This window comes from Notamacropus eugenii, chromosome 5, assembly GCF_028372415.1.
Source record: "Notamacropus eugenii isolate mMacEug1 chromosome 5, mMacEug1.pri_v2, whole genome shotgun sequence".
NCBI classification, from domain to species: Eukaryota; Metazoa; Chordata; class Mammalia; order Diprotodontia; family Macropodidae; genus Notamacropus; species Notamacropus eugenii.
Genome location: NC_092876.1, coordinates 26,891,040 through 26,908,406, shown reverse-complemented (window position 1 = coordinate 26,908,406; position 17,367 = coordinate 26,891,040). Strand labels below are relative to the sequence as shown.

Sequence of the window (17,367 nt, the reverse complement as noted above, 5' to 3'; positions counted from 1 at the left end):
GCTGATGTAATTCCCTCCTTATTTCACTGAATCCATCAAATTCACATTTCTCATGACACAACAAAATTCCATGATATTCATACACCGGAGTTCATAATCTGTGTCCCATTGGATGATTGCCTAGGTCATGTCTAGTTTTTTACTATAACAAAAACTGTTACTATAAATGTCATGGACTGAAGGCTCCTTCCTTTCTGTCCCTGACCCCTTTGGGATACCTGCCTGATTGTGTAGCGCATCACCCAATTCCCACTGTCATTCATGACTGGGGAGCCCAGAAGGCACCTGATGACTATTCTCTCTCAGGGGGCACAACTGAAGGGCATCTAGCACTGTTTCTTATGAGTCACTACCTGGGTGCTCCTCATTAATAACCAGACAGAAATGAAATTATTGTTAGCAAAAGTATTTACTGAGGAGTAGTAATAATAAAGTGTACAAAACATCTCCTCTAAAACCAAAAGTTGGGGGTGCATTCTCCCATGAATACAGCTTCCTTGATAGGAATGTGTACAAACTTCAAATAAAATGGTAGTCAGATACTTGGGTTGAGGATCCCTGTAGCTAAGGCATGCCACCCAGCTCCTTCCCCTAGATTTTCTTTTTCCTTTTGTGAAGTACTCTATGAATAGAGCTCACTATTGAGCTCCAAGTGTCACCATCACTGGAGCCTGTTCCTGTCATTTCTTTGTGCCATGAGCAGTCATGGTCCCTGCACCTGCCATTGGCTTTCTGTGACTGGCTTTCTTTATACATTGTAGGAGTTTCCACTTCCATTGGCCACTTCTGCCTTGGGGGACCCAGATGATCTGGCTTATCTATGAGATCATGTTATCAAGAAACAAATATTCCTGGGTCCATGGAACCTCAGAAAAATAAGGCTTTTTGACTCCTGAGAATTTCAGCATCTGAGGACCATGCAGATAAGCTGGATCATCCACACCTGAGTTCAGTATGAATAAATGTGAAAGTTTCCAAAAGTACTTTGACAAGGATAAAGGGGATAAAGACAGGAAAATATTGAGGCATTAAAAATATTGAAGTAATTGGGGACCAACAGAGTATGTCACCCAAATTCATTTCAGAGGGTACCTTGGCGTCTAATCAGCTCTGGCACACATAACACTGGCTTCCTTCATCCCTCTCAGTCCTCTCTGTGAGGTCTGGGTGCCTGTGAGTCCATGGAAGCCTTCTCTCTCTCTCCAAATAGAGCCTTTTTCATTCTCTTGGTTAGTTTTTCCAGTTGGCCCAGGTGTCTCAAATTTCTTTCCTGAGAGATTCTTCTGAACCTTCCTTAATGAAGGGAAATAGAAATGCTGTCACAACATCCCTAGGGCCTTTTCTCTCTTCCTTCAGCTTGAGGGTTCTTCCAGGGACCGATCTTCTCATAAACATCCACTTGGGTTCTGTCCAATGCCTGCATATAGAGAGAACAGATGTCACTGGCATCCCAGAATGGAGATTGGGAGTAGGAGGACTCTTCCCTCTTCAAACCCTGCCTCCAATTGTCTCTATCCTAGCCCTGTTCTATTCCCTGTCCCATCAGCAACTAGAAGTCCATCCTCAACCAGCATTTTGACCTCTCCCTTGGTCCCTGAGAAAGGCCTGGGCCCTCCTTGTACACATACATACCTGATAGGGACTCTCAGATTGGACTTGAGAAAAAGCAGGGGAGGAGTCCAGGCCCTGTGGAGGGGGAAACAACGGCTGGTAAAAGTCTCCAAAAGCCCGAATTGGAAAGGAATTTAGGACAGAGAACGCTTGATATAGAAGGAACCTTATGATATGTGACAAATCAGAAGGGATTTAGGGATATCATGGTCATGGATCCCCTGAATTAGAATGGACCTCAGACCCTAAGAGCAATGTCCTCTACAGTTCATGTGACAAGTGGTCATTCATTCTTCCTTGGAGACTCCCAGTGTGGAGGAGGACACCACACCCAGGTAGCCATTCCACCTGCATCTATGCAGTTATTTAGCACCCACTATGTGGCAAATACAGTGCCATAAATACTGGAAAGTATTATTCTTTTCCTGCCTGGAAGTCCTTCTATGAAAAACCTCCCTGTCCTGAATGGTCATGGCCTCAGGAGCAGGCCACCAACCAAGCTTTGGGCTCAAGTCATGAGTCACTTCCTTCCCAGACTACTCCTCACCTCTAGCCATGACTGATCCACAAGACAAGCTCCACCAAGAGTTAAGCATTTCAGTCCTGGAATTCCCCACCTGGCACCCCCAAGTTAACCATCCCTTGGTTTACTTTCCCTATTTACTATCCCTATAATTTCACAAAGCAAAAAGTCCCTATCTGGACAGCATTTGTCCATATGTGTAATCTCTGGCAATTTCAACATAATCTCACTGTGTACAATGAGCACTTTTACATATGATATGAATAAAAATCATTCATTGAAGGAATGACTTTCTTATACATTGATCCCTTTATTCATGAGATGAGCAGAGAAAAACAAAACAGTCCAGCAGTCAAGGAGATAATATTATGTTGGAAGGAAGCCACCAGTAAAGAAACAATAAATCCAAACATAGAGAGAAGAATGAAAAGAGGTAGGGCATGAGCAATAGGAAGGAGCAAGGCAGGCTCCTGTTGAAGTTGGCACTTCTGCTGAAATAGGCAGGAGGGTCAGGATTTCATTTGAAAGAGGTGAGGAGAGACAACCTTCCAGTCATGGAAGATGGCCTGCCCAGAGAGGACAAGTAGAAAGTGGTGTTCTTGGAGCAACAGAGTGACTGATTAATAATTGTTTCTCTTTTACCCAGGATCCCTGGGGTATTCACCTCCCACTTTGATTTTTTTTATTATTAAAGGGGCCATCCCTTGAGCAACTTCCTTGAATGGGTCTATCTAACTCAAAGTCAGAATGCTATAGGACCTTAGCCTGAAAGGCCTAGGTTCTCACTTAACATCCTGCTGCATCTCCAGTCATTCTGATGAATATCAGGGCATTTCATCCAGATGTCTCAAAAAAAGGAGAGGTTGATGACCTTGCACAGCCCTCTCTCACTCAAATCAAAGTCAACTACAAGTCATGGTATCATCTTAATATCATGGTCCTCTTTGAGAATGAAGGACAAACACACAATAACACAAGAGTGGGTGATTAGATGGAACCTTTGAGAGGAGGAAAGACCATAAAAGTGTAATAAACATGGAGACAACGACCTTAGATCCTTCCAGTGAGTAAGGGCTAGTGGGTAAATATTTGATTAAAACTCAGAAGGAACAAATTTCAGGTCTGGCTTCTGTCACAAACTGGCCTTAAGAACATGGGCAAGTCTCTCATGGTTTCATTGGCTAGCAGATCTCTAACATTATAGACTCCCTAACAACACTGAGAATGGGCATTCCCTCCATCAAGAAAATCAGCAACTGCAGAAAAGCAAGCAAACAAACCAGGAGTGGTTATAGTTTCTTTTTCTGGCAATAGGGAACCACTGAGCATTCTCAACATTTGGAAGTGACTTGGTCAAACCTGTGCCTAGGTACATGTTTACCAGCAGTGCAGAGGACAGGGGAGACTCTGGAGCTTGGAAAACCAATGTGGAAGCAGTTGTGATACTCTAGGACTGAGTTGATGGTGTCTTGAACTAGAATATTGTCATGTTTGAGAGGACAGGTGAGAGTGGTGCAGAAAGCACACTTGGCATCTCATATTCTTCCAAGATTTCCTGACATCAAGCCTGAAGTGACCTCTCCAAATTCCATTCCTTACTCCCTATTGTGGCCTGCTGGACCAAGGAGGTTCAGTCTGAACCCTCTCCTACATGTCATGCATCCAAAGAGTTATGCCACAACATCCCCTCCCAAAGTCTTTCCTTCAGACTGTTGCCTAACTAGATCTTTTCACAGTGCTAGGGAATTCCCACCCTTCTTTTTTACTCTCCAGATACTCCACTCTACTTGTGGATGCTCTGCTTATCCTGCAGTCTCTCGAGCACATTAAAACCCTTAGACTCATGATGGAAACATTTCCATATCAGCAGAAATGGGCCCCTTCCCACTCCCTGACAAACACTCCAAAATGCTGGAAGTAAATAGAGACCGTCCGTCCCTACCTGTGCAGACACAGCTGAGCCTTTTTCACAAGCAGTGTTTTCCTACAGGGTGGTGTCCTCACCTGGAGGGAGAGAAACCCAGACAGAAGATATCAGTGATGTATTATGAGCCTGAATTCCATGAAGGACTGACTCTTCTTCCTTACCACCCCAACTCACTCTCCAAGGGGCAGCTAGGTGGTCCAGTGGATAGAGGACCAGTGCAGGAGTCAGGAGAACATGAGTTCAAATCTCACCTCAGACACTTGACACTCAATAGCTATGTGACCTTGGGCAAGTCACACAATCCTAATTGCTTCATTATGGGTCATCTCCAGTCATCCCGATGAACACCTGGTCACTAGATGCAGATGGCTCTGGAGGAGAAGTGAGACTGGTGACCTGCACAGACCTCCCTCACTCAAAACAAAGTTAAGTGCAAGTCATGTCATCATTTCTCTGATGTCGTGGTCTTCTTTGGCAACACAGGATGAAGACACTCACACTCCAAACAGATGAAGAGGACACAGGAGAATTGCTTCCTCTCCATCTCCCCCACAGAGGGTCAGTCAATAAACATTCATTTCAGGTCTATCATATGGCAGGTGCTGTGCTAAGCATTGGGCAAACAAAGAAAAGCAGAAGACCATCCCTGCCCTCAACAAGATTATAGTTTAAGGGATGAAATAACCTGCAAACTGTGTACAATCAAGACATAGACAGGATAAATTGAGGAGATAATCAAGTGTGGGGAAGCTCTTGAGTTAAGGGGAATGAGGAGAGGCTTCTTGTGGGAGCTGGGATCTTAGCTGGCACTCTAAGGAAGCCAAGAAGACAGGAGATAAGAGAAAGAGGGAGAAGCTTCCAGGCATGGGGGGCAGAATGAGAAAATTCTCACAGAAGGAATTCCAGGGTCTCCTTCATCTAGGTTTCTGAGCTTCTGGGTTTCTAAGAATTCATGAGGGGATGTGTACATTCAGATTTGTTAAGACTTTCAGGTCTTTGCTTCCAAGAGCTGGACTTCTAGAGTCTGACTCTAGATGGGCCCTATCTTATCTCTGGATCTCTCTTGATGGACAGAACAGACAAGATATGAGAGAATAGAAGCTCAGTGTGGAGAAGGAAGGTGTCACTTTGGTCACAAATCCTGTCTCTGGTGATTCATCAAGGCAAGGAGGTGACCCAGAGGTGCCAAAGCCTGTGCCCCTGGAATGGCAGCTCTGGACAGTTTCTTTAATCTAGAAGGGCTTGTATCACCAAGTATGCAGAGGCTCATGCCTAGTAGACTAGCCATGTGGGGATGAGTTCTTATACCAAGGCAGCTCATACTGAAAATAATACAACCCACAATGATTCTAATGTCGAGCTTAAAATCCAGCTTGCCTTTGGGCCATTGTTTATAATCAGAGACACTGAGGTGGGAGTGTCCATGGAGGCCAGCTACTCCAGCTCTCTCTCCATACCTGAGGAAATTGTTGCATAAGGACTTTTCCCCTAGGGCCACACTGGTGTTAAGCTCAGAGTCAGAATGTGAGGAGAAGAGTAGAAAAGTTAGTGGACAGTGTTGAGAGTCACCATGAATAGGCCCTGCAGAAAGAACAACTTGAGTCTTCTCCAAATATGAAGGGCTTTCAGTGCCTAAGTAGGGGATATGTTAATATATCTGTTTAAGATTAATTGAATGGAGGACTCTTGAACTCTGGTCATCCTGTCAAAGAAAAGGAAAAAGAGCTGGCTCTCATTACCAGGACAGCTCATAGGTTCTCCTTGAAGTAAGGAAAGGGAACTGTGGTTGGAGCCATAATTCCCAAGGCCACCATTAGCCACCAGTTTTCTTTGGTTGGTGTTTTCACTTACCATATTTGGGTGCTGAACAGTTCTTCTCTGAATGGTGATGCTTGCTTGCCCTTAAGAAAGAACAGACAAGTGAGAGTGCACCCTACTGGGGAAGAGACTTGTTTCCCAGAGGCAATCAAGTATGAAAGATGAGATAAAATGTAATCCCAGAGAAGAAAGCTACCCAAGAGAATTAGTACTAAAAAGTAGCAGTTTGGGAAGAGAGGCAGATCAGGTCCAGAAGTGAATTCAGACTGCAGAAGACTGAACTAATGTCTCACCCCTACCCAGGGAGACAGTAGGAAGGAGGACAAACATAGCAAGTATTATTTTACCTTCCAGTTTCTTTGAAGAAGAAAAAATAGATGAGGCCTCCAGTGAGACCCACCCCAACCAAGACTCCAATCACAATGCCAGAGATGTCCCCTATAGAGAATGAGGAGCCATTACCTCTGCCTGGGGACACTTTCTCTGTGGACAGAGAAGAGGAAAAGAACTTTGATTGGTTTGAGTGGTCTCCAATATGAAGTGCCTACACTTGTGCACAGTGTCTGGCACTCTGGAAAAACTTATCAAATGCCTGTTGATCAATGAAACTGACTTGACCTTTGTTCCTCAGAACCTAGGGATCTCTGTGACAAAATCCCATTGCAGGCTGTCTGGAAACATCTGAACTTTGGGCAAGAACAGGAACCTGTATGTAATCAGTCTCTGAATCTATAATTTCCTGCTCACAATGTGGCCACTTCACTTCTCTATTTCTTTTGATGGTGCCACCCTCATCCCAGTAACCCAGATTTGCTTTGCTTTGCTCTCCTCTCCTCTGCTCTCCTGTCCTGTCCTCTGTTCTCCTGTCCTGGCCTCTCTGCTCCTGTCCTCTCCTCTTCTGACCTTAACCCTTAACCCTTAAACCTACTTCACTCTGAAGCCCATAGATTGGATCCCTGCCCAAACTCCACTTAATGGGTGTTTTCTGAGCCCCACTGGCTTAAGAGTGATTCTCAACAGTAACTGTTGCTCTTTCCCTCCCAGCTTGATTTAGTTATTTTTTCTTTTTCTCATTAGGCGGGGCTACTCCCTGATTACTTCTTAAAAAGGCCTACTCACTGTATGGGCTTCTGGGTCCCTTTCATCACCAAGTCTGTGATACTCTCCAGGATCCTTGCACCCCAGTTAACAAAGGAGAAAATGGAGGTTCAAAGAGATGACATGATTGTTCAGACAGAAAGTGATTTCTATCCTAGGACCTGAGCTCTCTCCCTCTTTGCTTGATGGTCCTTGTGGGCCTTTTCCAGACCAGAAACCAGAAGGCTCAGAGCTGGTAGAGGTCAGAGGAACCAGAATCTCCATCTGGGAAGGACATCACCATCGTCTAATGTACCCCTTATTTTCTTATTTTTTTAATTTTTTTTTTATTCATTTATTTTTTCCACTTTTTCACTTCACTTTTTAACTTTTTAAATTTACTTTCACTTCCACATGATTTTGAGTTCCACACTTCCTCCCCAATTCTCCCTTCCCCTAACCCCAAGATGACAGGCATTCTGATTACCCCTCTCCCCAATCTACCCTCCCTTTTATCCCCCCTTTCTCTTATCCACTTCCCTTCTGTTTTCTTCTAGGGCAAGATAGATTTCTAAACCCAATTGCCTATATAACTTATTTCCCAGTTTCATGTAAATACAATTTTTAACATTTATTGAGTTCCAAATTCTCTGCCTTCTGCCTTCTCCACGTAGCCTCATTGAGAAGGCAAGCGATTTGATATAGGATATATGATATATATACATGTGTATTTATGCAAAACACTTCTATAATTGTCATGTTGTAAAAGACTAACTATATTCAACTCCATCTTATCCCACCACCCACTTATTCTATTCTCTCCTTTGACCTTGTCCCTCCTCAAAAGTGTTAGCTTCTGATTACTCCCTTCCCCCATTTGCCCTCCCTTCTATCATTCTTTCTCTTATCCCTTTCCACCCTTTCTTTCTGTAGGGTAAGATATCTATCCATGCCAAATTGAATGTAAATGTTATTCCCTCCTTAAGCCAAATCTAATGAGAATAAGGTTCACTCACTCACTTTTACCTCCCCCCTCTTTCCCTCCACTTTAAAAGCTTTTTTTTGGCACTTTTATGTGAGATAGTTTACCCTAGTATACTTTTTCCTTTCTCCTTCTCTATTATATTCTTGTCTCCCCCCTTAATTTTATTGTCTAGATATCATCCCTCCGTATTCAACTCAGCCTTTGCCACCTGTCTATATGTATGTGCATATGTACATAATACGTACATTTTATATATATACAAGTATATATATATGTGTGCATATATGTGTGCATATATGTGTGTGTGTATATGTATATGTGTGTATATGTGTTTGTATATGTATATGTGCATGTGTGTGTGTGTACACATATACATACACATATACCAAACCCCAGTTGAGGGGCTCTTTTCGGGACATTCCTGGCTTCAGAATAATTATCAATAGTAACTGTTGCTCTTTCCCTCCCAGCTCCATTTGCTTATTTTTTTTCTTTGTTTTGCTCATTAAAGGGGCCATTTGCTGTTTTCTTCTTGAAGAGGCCTATTCACTGAATGGGCATTACCTTAGTAAGTGAGTACTTGAATAGATCAACGTCTCCCAGTGCATCCTGGGCCTTCTCCAGTCATCCTGCTGTATATCTAGTCACTGGATCCAGATGGCCCAGGAGGGGAAGTGAGGCTGATGATCCTGCACAACCCTCCCTCACTCAAAACAAAGTCAAGTGCAAGCTATGTCATCATTTCTCTGACATCATGGTCTTCTTTGAAAATGAAGGAAGAATACAGACAGACAGACAGACACACATGTGTGTATACATATGTTATATATACATGCATATATTGTGTATCATATATGTATACACACAAATACATATATACATGTGTGCATATATATATAAACATACACACATATATGTATTTATTTTTTTCCCTCCAACTACCCTCATACTGAGAAAGGTTTCATGAGTTACAAATATCATCTTTCCATGTAGGAATGTAAATGTTTCAACTTTAATAAGTCCCTTATGATTTCTCTTTCCTCTTTACTTTTTCATGATTCTCTTGATTCTTGTATTTGAAAATAAAATTTTCTATTAAGCTCTGATCTTTTCATCAAGAAGGCTCAGAAGTCTTCTTTTTCATTGAATGTCCATTTTTTCCCCCGAAAAAACTTTTTCCTCAATAATTATACTAAGTTTTTCTAGCTAGGTGATTCTTGGTTTTAACCCTAGCTCCTTTGATCTCTGGAATACTATATTCCAAATCATTCAATCTTTTAATGAAGAAGCTTCTAAAGATTATATTTTCCTGACTGTTTCTACAACACTTGAATTATTTCTTTCTGGCTGCTCACAGTATTTTCTGCTTGACCTGGAAGCTCTGGAATTTGGAAAAAGTATTCCTAGAAGTTTTCTATTTGGGATCTCTTTCAGGAGGTGATCCATAGATTCACTCAATTTCTATTTTACCCTCTGGTTCTAGAAATGTCCAGGCAGTTTTCCTTGGTAATTTCTTGAAAGATGATGTCTAGGCTCCTTTTTTGATCATGTTTTTCAGATAATGTAATAATTTTTGAAGTTATCTCTTCTGGTTCTGTTTTCTAATGAGTTGTTTTCCAATGAAGTATTTCACATTGTCCTCTATGTTTTAAATTGTTTTTGGTTTTGTTTTATGATTTCTTGTTTTTCATGAAGTCATTACCTTCCACTTGCTATATTTTAATTTTGAAGGAACTATTTTCCTCAGTGAGCTTTTGAACCATCTTTCCCAATTGACCAGTTCTGTTTTTAATGCATTCTCTCCTCATTGGCTTTTTGGACCTCTTTTGCCATTTGGGTTAGTCAATTTTTTAAGGTGTCATTTTCTTCAGTATTTGAGGGGTATCTCCTTTAGCATGCTGTTGATTCATTTTTCATGATTTTCCTCCATCTCTCTCATTTCCCTTCCCAGTTTTTCCTCTACTTCTCTTACCTGATTTTAAAAAATCCTTCTTGAGCTCTTCCATGACCTGAGATCAATTCATATTTTTCTTGGAGGTTTTGGATGTAGGAGCTTTGACTTTGGTGTCTTCTTCTGGTCATATGTTTTGATCTTCTATGCTGGACCCAGATGGCTCAGGAGAAGAAAGTGAAAATGGTGACCTTGCACAGCCCTCCTTCACTCAAATGAAAGTCAACTGCAAGGCCTGTCATCATCTTGATATCATGGTCCTCTTTGAGAATAAAATACAAACACAAGCCGTGAGTGCGTAGCAGCTCCTCTCCTCTCCTCTCCTCTGGTATTCTGCCCAGGGGAAGGTAAACTCCATGGTCAAAAGCAGCTTTTTTTTCCTTTGGGTTTACTGGGAATACTTCTTACTCAAAGATCAAACCTTAAAACCAATTCACTCTTGAGCTCATGGTTGGGTGGTTGGGTGGGTGATTGTAGTCCTTCATTTACAAGTAGGACCAAAATGACATCACCATGATAAAGTGAAGTTTCAGTGTGTCCAGCTGTGGCTGATCAGATGAATGGAAGCTCGGAATGCTCTACCACAGGTTGGGCACAGATAGTCTGTACAAATTTTGGGGGTGGATATTCCAAATTTGCTCATCCTATATTTACTTTGTGCTGCCTCAATCTGACTTTGCTCAAAGAGCACAGCACGTTTTTTTATGTGGGCATGCCATGCTGAGCAGTCCTGAGTCAGTGTCTCCCATGTTTCACAGTCAAATCCAAAGTTCTAGAGAGAGACCTTGAGAGTGTCCTTGTATCACATCTTCTGACCACCATGAGGTCTCCTGGCACATGTGAATTCCCCATAAAATAATCTTTTTGGCAAGAGAACAACACAGCCAGCTCATCAGAGTTGTGTTCTCTGAAGCACACTTTGAATGCTTGACAGTTTGGCTTGAGCAAGGACTCCAGTGTCTGGTACCTTATCCTGCCAGGTGATCCTCAGAATCTTCCTAAGACAGTTCAAATGAAAACGATTCAGTTTCCTGGCATGGCACTGGTAGACTGTCCATGTTTCACAGGCATACAACAATGAGGTGAAGACAACAGCTCTGTAGAACTTCAGTTTGGTAGTCAGTCTAATACCTCTTCTCTCCCAAACTTTTCTTTGGAGCTTCCCAAACACTGAGCGAGCACTGGCAATGTGCACATCAACCTCATTATCAATGAGTACATCGCTGGAAAACATACTACCAAGGCAAGTGAACTTATCCACAGCATTCAGAATTTCTCCATTTGTTGTAACCAGTGGTTCCATGTATGAATGTTGTGGTGGTGGCTGCTGGTGCACCTGTGTTTTCTTGGTATTAATTATTAGACCAAAATTAGCACAGGCAGCAGAGAATTGATCCATATTTTGTTGCATCTCAGTTTCGGAGGCTGTATTGAATGCACAAACATCTGCAAACAGAAAATCATGCACCATCACTCCCTCTACTTTGTCTTTTGATTTCTGTGTAAATTGGATTTAAGTGAGGCAGAGTTGCATGAAATCGTCAGCCTCACTCTCTCCTCCAGAGCCAAAATAGTTCAGCGGCAGGACAGAGTCAAGATGACTGCAAATGGCTCAGGCTGAAGTGGATGACCTTGGTGTCTTCAGGGTCTAACCAAGCTCTAAGTGCTCGACATCACCTGCTTCTGCTGCCTTCATGGCCATTGGAAGAAATTGTTCTCATCTGCCCATTCCACCAGAGGAAGCCTTCACATGCTTGAGGTAGACACCCCCCTAATTAACCAATGGATTTAAGACCCTTGGTTACCCTCACCCTGGTTTGGCCCATCTGATAAAACGGTAAACTGGGGTATGGTATCTGCACATGCTACAGCTTCTTGGAGCCACAAGTGAGACTTAGGTAGAACAGGTGAACAACAAAGGTGAAAAGAGCCCCCAGAGGGCTCAGCAGCCATCACACCAAGGTGCTGGTCCTCCCTGAACACACCCTCCACCCTGGACTCATAGACTGGACAACAAGAACCCACCCACCTTGCACCGAGTAGATGTAATTACTAAATAGTACTTGTTTCTCTTTTACCCAGATACCCTGAGGGTCTTCCCCTCCAAGTCTGATTTTTTTTTTTATTAAAATGGTCATCCCTTGAATAATGTAAAGAAGACTATTTATTGAATGAGTGTATCTCACTCATAGTAAGATTGTGATAAGACCTAAGCCTGAAATGGCCAGGGTCTCATATTGCAGCCTGGGCCATATCCAGTTATCCTGATGAGTATCATGCTACTGGACCCAGATGGCTCAGGGGAAGAAGATGAGGTTGGTGACCTTGTACAGTCCTCCCTCACTCAAACCGAAGTCAATTGCAAGCCATGTTCTCATCATAATGTCATGGTCCTCTTCGAGAATGAAGGACAAACACACAAATCACCAAAGTAAGATTACTTAATCTGGAGTTCCCATGCTGCCCTCTTTCTTTCCAGGCTCAACAGAGAGTCCAGTGGACTGAGCTTCTTTCCCAGGTTACATCTGCTACAGTGCCCTGAACTGAGGAGGAGAACCATATCTCCCAGCCTGGGATGCCCTCCTCATGCCCTCTGCCTCATAGACCCAGGCTTTCCTTCCAGAAGGCCCTGAAACAGCACCTTCCCAGGAATCTTTCCTGATGCTATCATCTACTAGTGCCCATCCTACATAATAACCTTGTATTTGTCTAGAGGGACTGCCAGGGAGCCAAACAGACCTGGGTGCTAGATTTGTTTCAACACCGTAGTTTAATGCTGGGTGAGCTGCTTCACCCCTTAGTGCCAAAAAGAAGTTTCAAAGACCAGGATTTGCAGACAAGGTGCCAGCCTGCTTTGGTGGAGGTGTTGTCTCATCTACGAACTGCCTCTAGCCAGAAATCATCAGTCCAGGATGGACCCTTCTTCTTTTGTTTATTCCAATACATGTATACATGTGTCCCCAATAGAAAGCGTTCTCCTTGAGGTTAGAGGCTCTTTTTTTCCCGTCCTTTATGCCCAGTCCTCAGCCTAGGGCCTTTGCATGTAGTAGGAGTTGAATAAATATTTCTAGTTCAACAGATTTATGATTCCCAGGTGCTTCTTCCCACAATATCCACTGTTCAGGAGCCGAGTGACAAGAAGACCACTGCAGATGACCAGCAGGGCCCTGCCATCGCACTGGCTCCTGCCTCTTACCTGTAACCATTGAATACATCCTGCCACAGACAGATGCCTAGCACAATTTCCAGAAGGCAGACCCTGGAAGAAAGCCCTTGAATTTGTGTCCAAACTATATTTTTTTACATTTGAGACTCTGCTTGTAGATGTTTTCAAGTAACTTTCTCCCTTGGGTTTGTATTTTGGGAATTTCTATCTCAATGATAATTTTTTTCAAGGTAGTGTTTTTGGTTTATTCAATATTCTAGCCCAGAAGTGGGGAACCTGCAGCCTCAAGGCCACATGTTACCCTCTAGGTCCTCAAGTGTGGCTCTTTGAATCCAAACTTCACAGGATAAATATCCTTAATAAAAGGATTTGTTCTGTAAAATTGGGACTGAATCAAAAGGCCACTCCCAAGGACCTAGAAGACCTTATATGTTCTCAAGGCCACAGGTTCCCCACCCCTATTCTATTCTTACTTCTAGAACTGGTACTTTGTTATTAGGGCCAGGCCCTGCACCCATCTGGAAGGAATATCTGGTCTTATTTGGTCTTGATTTGTATTCCCTGGTATCTTGCTGCTGCTTTCTCTGGATATTCAGTGTTCTGTTCCCTAAGGATATGAGAAGTGGCTCAGGATGGTGATCTCCTAACAACTTTCAGTGTGCCCAAAGCAATGCTATCTAGAGAGAATTCTGATCACTCTCACCTCTTGTCTGAATTTGACTAGCTCCTGCTTTAGATTTGCAACACCACTGCAGACTTGTCCCTAGTTCCAGCAGACTGTTGCTGACCACAGCTCCTGTCAGCCAGCTAAAAGACTCTGATGGTATAGAATTACAGGCTTCCCCTTGTTCTGAGCTCTCTGCCATGCTCACTCAGCGGCAAGCCTCAGCCCCAGATAGAGGATGGAAATTCAGGTCCTTGTCCAGTATACAGCCACAGGCCCACAGCTGCTCCCAGCTCTCAGCACAGGTCCCCTCTTCAGCACTGAATCTATAACCTAGCTCTAGACTTAGACTGCAGAGCTGGCCATTGACTCCTCTGGCCGTTCATTGCCCAGTGCCAGGCCAGCTCTGCTGAATCCCTGCCCACCTTTTCCCCAAAGTACATAGCCTAGGGCCCTCATTTAGTCCCTAGTCTTCTCATCACCTTCCTGGTTGGTCCATGTGCCTGGACTGTGGCCTTTATATCTCTGCTGCACTGGGGAGGAAAATCACTCTCTGCATTTTCCTCTTGGTCTTTGGCTCCTTTGAGCCCTTCGTTGGAATGGTTGTGAAGTAGAGCTGGCTGGAGGGCTTCTTTCTCCTCTTCCTTCTGCTACCTTGCATGGTCTGTCTCTCAATTAAAAAAAAACATTCTACAAATGCATTTGTATAATGACTCCTGCCCACTCATGGCTCTATTTCCTGCATTCTCATCACCTTAGCTTGGAGCTGGAGTCAGTTTTACCTGAAATTGAGGGAGTGAAAATTAACTTTGGATTCACCAGATTTTTAGACATCCAGGATGTTTGGGCCAAGTCACAAATGAACTATTGATGTGACAATGGTCAATATTAAACACGCTCTGAGCCTTGAGTGTCAGGTTCAACCTCACTCGTCTACCCAGCATTGATGAATGGCATGTATCAACCAGATAGGTATGTAATCATTTCTTCTTCTCTGTTATTATGCTTTGGGGGCCTCTGTTTTATCTACTGAGTAACCTTTGGTGTTCTGAGTCTGGCATTCAAGGTTTTTCACAAAATGGCAGCAGACCTTTATAATACTTCTCCTGGTCATATATTATCTGCTCAGGTTGCATTGTTTTACATTCTGCTCTCAGACACATACTATAGCTTCCCTCCTCTGAACATCGGCTCAGGCTATTTCTCCATGGAATAGAATCTTCTCCCTGTTAAAGTACCATCTTCCTTTAAAACAAAATTCAAGTTTCCTTGAAACCTGACCTGGTTTCTGCCCACTCCCGAACCAGAATGGTCTTTCCCCCCAGGTCTCCCACAACACTATTTTGTAGCCATAGTCTAAGTGTGCATATCATGTAATATTGCACTTCAATTAACTGTGTTTGGGGTCTGATTCTTCTACTAGATTGTAAGGTTCCTGACAATAGGAAAGGGAGTCTTAGCTAAACCTTATATTTCCCTCTGTGCCTGTCACAGGGCTCTGCAGAAGGTCTGTGCCTAAATGTGTGTCAAATGACGAATGAAATTGTATTGTACATGACATTTTCTAAGGTGATTTTAGCAGAGAGGGAGACTGGTCTCCATTTTTACCAAAGATAAAATAGCTGTAATTGGACTGACATTCACTACAAGTCTGACCACATTTACCAGATCTATCTTTACATGTCGTCTCCTAGTTCATCATGAAAAACCATCCTCCTTAATGGCCTGAGCACCTGCTCCTGGCCTCTCACCTTTGGCCAACCCAAAAAGTGAATTCTCTTAGGGAAGGAAGAGACCACTTACCAATCGAGACTGTGACAACCTTAGAGACTGATAAGTTGGTCACGTTGTTCCATGCCAAACATGTATAGCTTCCTGAATCTTCCCAAGATGTACTGTTGATGGTGTACATGTTATCAGAGAAGTTAGAGTTCACAGTACCATTGACTCGCCATTCATATTGTGCAGGGGGGTAAGACTCAACCTGACACACTAAGGTCAGTGGATTGTTGATTGTGACCTGAATCTTGTCTCCTTCAGAGCTTGGAGAAAATGTGATACTGTCTGGTCCGTCTGTGAAAAAAAGAGAGAAATGAGATGTGAGTCATTGTTGGGGAAAGGATTGGAGAAGGAGGAGACCAGAGTCACTCACAGTTCACAGTCAGAGTAAGGGGGTCACTTCTGTTGTTGCTGATTGGATTCCAGACTTCACACTGATAGGACCCTGCATCCTCCCTCCTCACGTTCGTGATGGTGAGCATCTGGTTATTCTCAGACAGGTACTTCCTCTCATTGAGTGACAGGGACTCATTATTGAAGAACCACAGAATGTTTATCCCCTGGTGTTCTGTGACACATGTGATGACCAAAGTGGTATTCTCCAGGACGTTGGTACTGTTGGCAGTGATGATAGGTTTAGATACTATTTCTGTAGTGAGGAAAAGAAGACAGAGTTGTTTGAGGAACTGCCCTGTATTTTCATTGGGTCATGTTGTCCAAAGCCCATGCCCAAACCCTTTTGCCGCAGACATACAGCAATGGTCCCTGGCCCCATGGGCAGGGAGATGCCCCCTGGTTCTATAGCTGTGCCAATAAGGAAGGTGAGCAGGAAGCCCAGGGGATGAAGTGCTGTGTCCTGGGCCAACACGTCCTCCAGACAGGACCTGGGACATGCAAACCTAGTGACTAAGGTGGGGATGGGAGTCAAGCATTTATGAAATGCCTACTATGTGCCTGACACATGGTGGGAGCTATCTACATGCAGTTATTTTCCTCATTATTATAATTATCGTTCTTGTCAAGCATAGTGTCAAATACCATGTTATCTAATTTATCCTCTTGGGAAGTAGGGCCTACTATTCTTTCCATTTTACAGTTCAGGAAACTGAGGCAGACAGTGGTTAAGTGACTTGTCCCAGGTCACACAGCTAGGAAGTGTCTAAGTCTTTCTGAATCCAGGCCCAGTGCCCTCCCTATTCACTGGGGATCCCAGCCTCTCACCAATCACCTCATTCTAATCCAGGTCCTTAACCTGGAGTCTGTGAATTTCATCTTTAAAAAGGGTTGAAACCTGTATTTCAGTAGAATTCCTTCCTCTGAATTCTATAGATTATATTTTCTCCAATTAACAGCAACCTTCTGAGTAGGGGACCCTGGACTCCCTTAGCCTTCCTGGGGCTCTTTGATATAAAAGAAAGCTCTCCTGGCTCCCATTGCTCTCTGTTCCTCAGTTATTCACTTAATTTACTTTGCTCCTTCCTAACTGTGGTGCCAGGAAGTGTATAATGCACATATTGCGGGTCTTGTTTCCTCTCCTTGTCCTGACTTACCTCCTCTGGGCCTCAGTTTCCCCATCTGTAAAATGAGGGAGCAGGACTAACTGCCTTTTAGGTCCCTCTTACCAGGGTCCTCACACCCTACTTTACAAAGAGGAAAGTGGAGGTTCAAAGAGATGATGAGATACTGTTCGAAAATTGAGTGACTTCTCCTATTCCAGGACCTGAGCTCTTGCCCTCTTTGCCCAGTGGTCCTTGGGGGCCTTTCTCAGACCAGAAACATGAAGGCTCTGAGCTGGCAGAGATCAGAGGACCCTGGAGCTCCATCTGGATCTCATCTAATGTACCCCCTTACTTTTCTAATGGGTAA

At 43.4% G+C, this 17,367-nt stretch overlaps 1 protein-coding gene across 2 annotated transcripts in view; it reads right to left on the bottom strand.

Moving 5' to 3' along the window:
* Window positions 1-390: 390 nt before the first annotated feature.
* LOC140503729 (cell adhesion molecule CEACAM6-like) overlaps window positions 391-17,367 on the bottom strand; it is a 30,205-nt gene continuing 13,228 nt past the window's right edge. For both annotated transcript variants that reach the window (XM_072607963.1, XM_072607962.1), the window contains 7 exons: window positions 15,875-16,150; window positions 15,526-15,795; window positions 6,342-6,362; window positions 5,913-5,962; window positions 4,077-4,138; window positions 1,633-1,686; window positions 391-1,417 (listed from right to left, as the gene is read on the bottom strand). In XM_072607963.1, coding sequence (XP_072464064.1) covers window positions 1,258-1,417; window positions 1,633-1,686; window positions 4,077-4,138; window positions 5,913-5,962; window positions 6,342-6,362; window positions 15,526-15,795; window positions 15,875-16,150 — 893 coding nt within the window. In that variant the 3' untranslated portion in view covers window positions 391-1,257. The remainder of the gene's footprint in view (window positions 1,418-1,632; window positions 1,687-4,076; window positions 4,139-5,912; window positions 5,963-6,341; window positions 6,363-15,525; window positions 15,796-15,874; window positions 16,151-17,367) is intronic.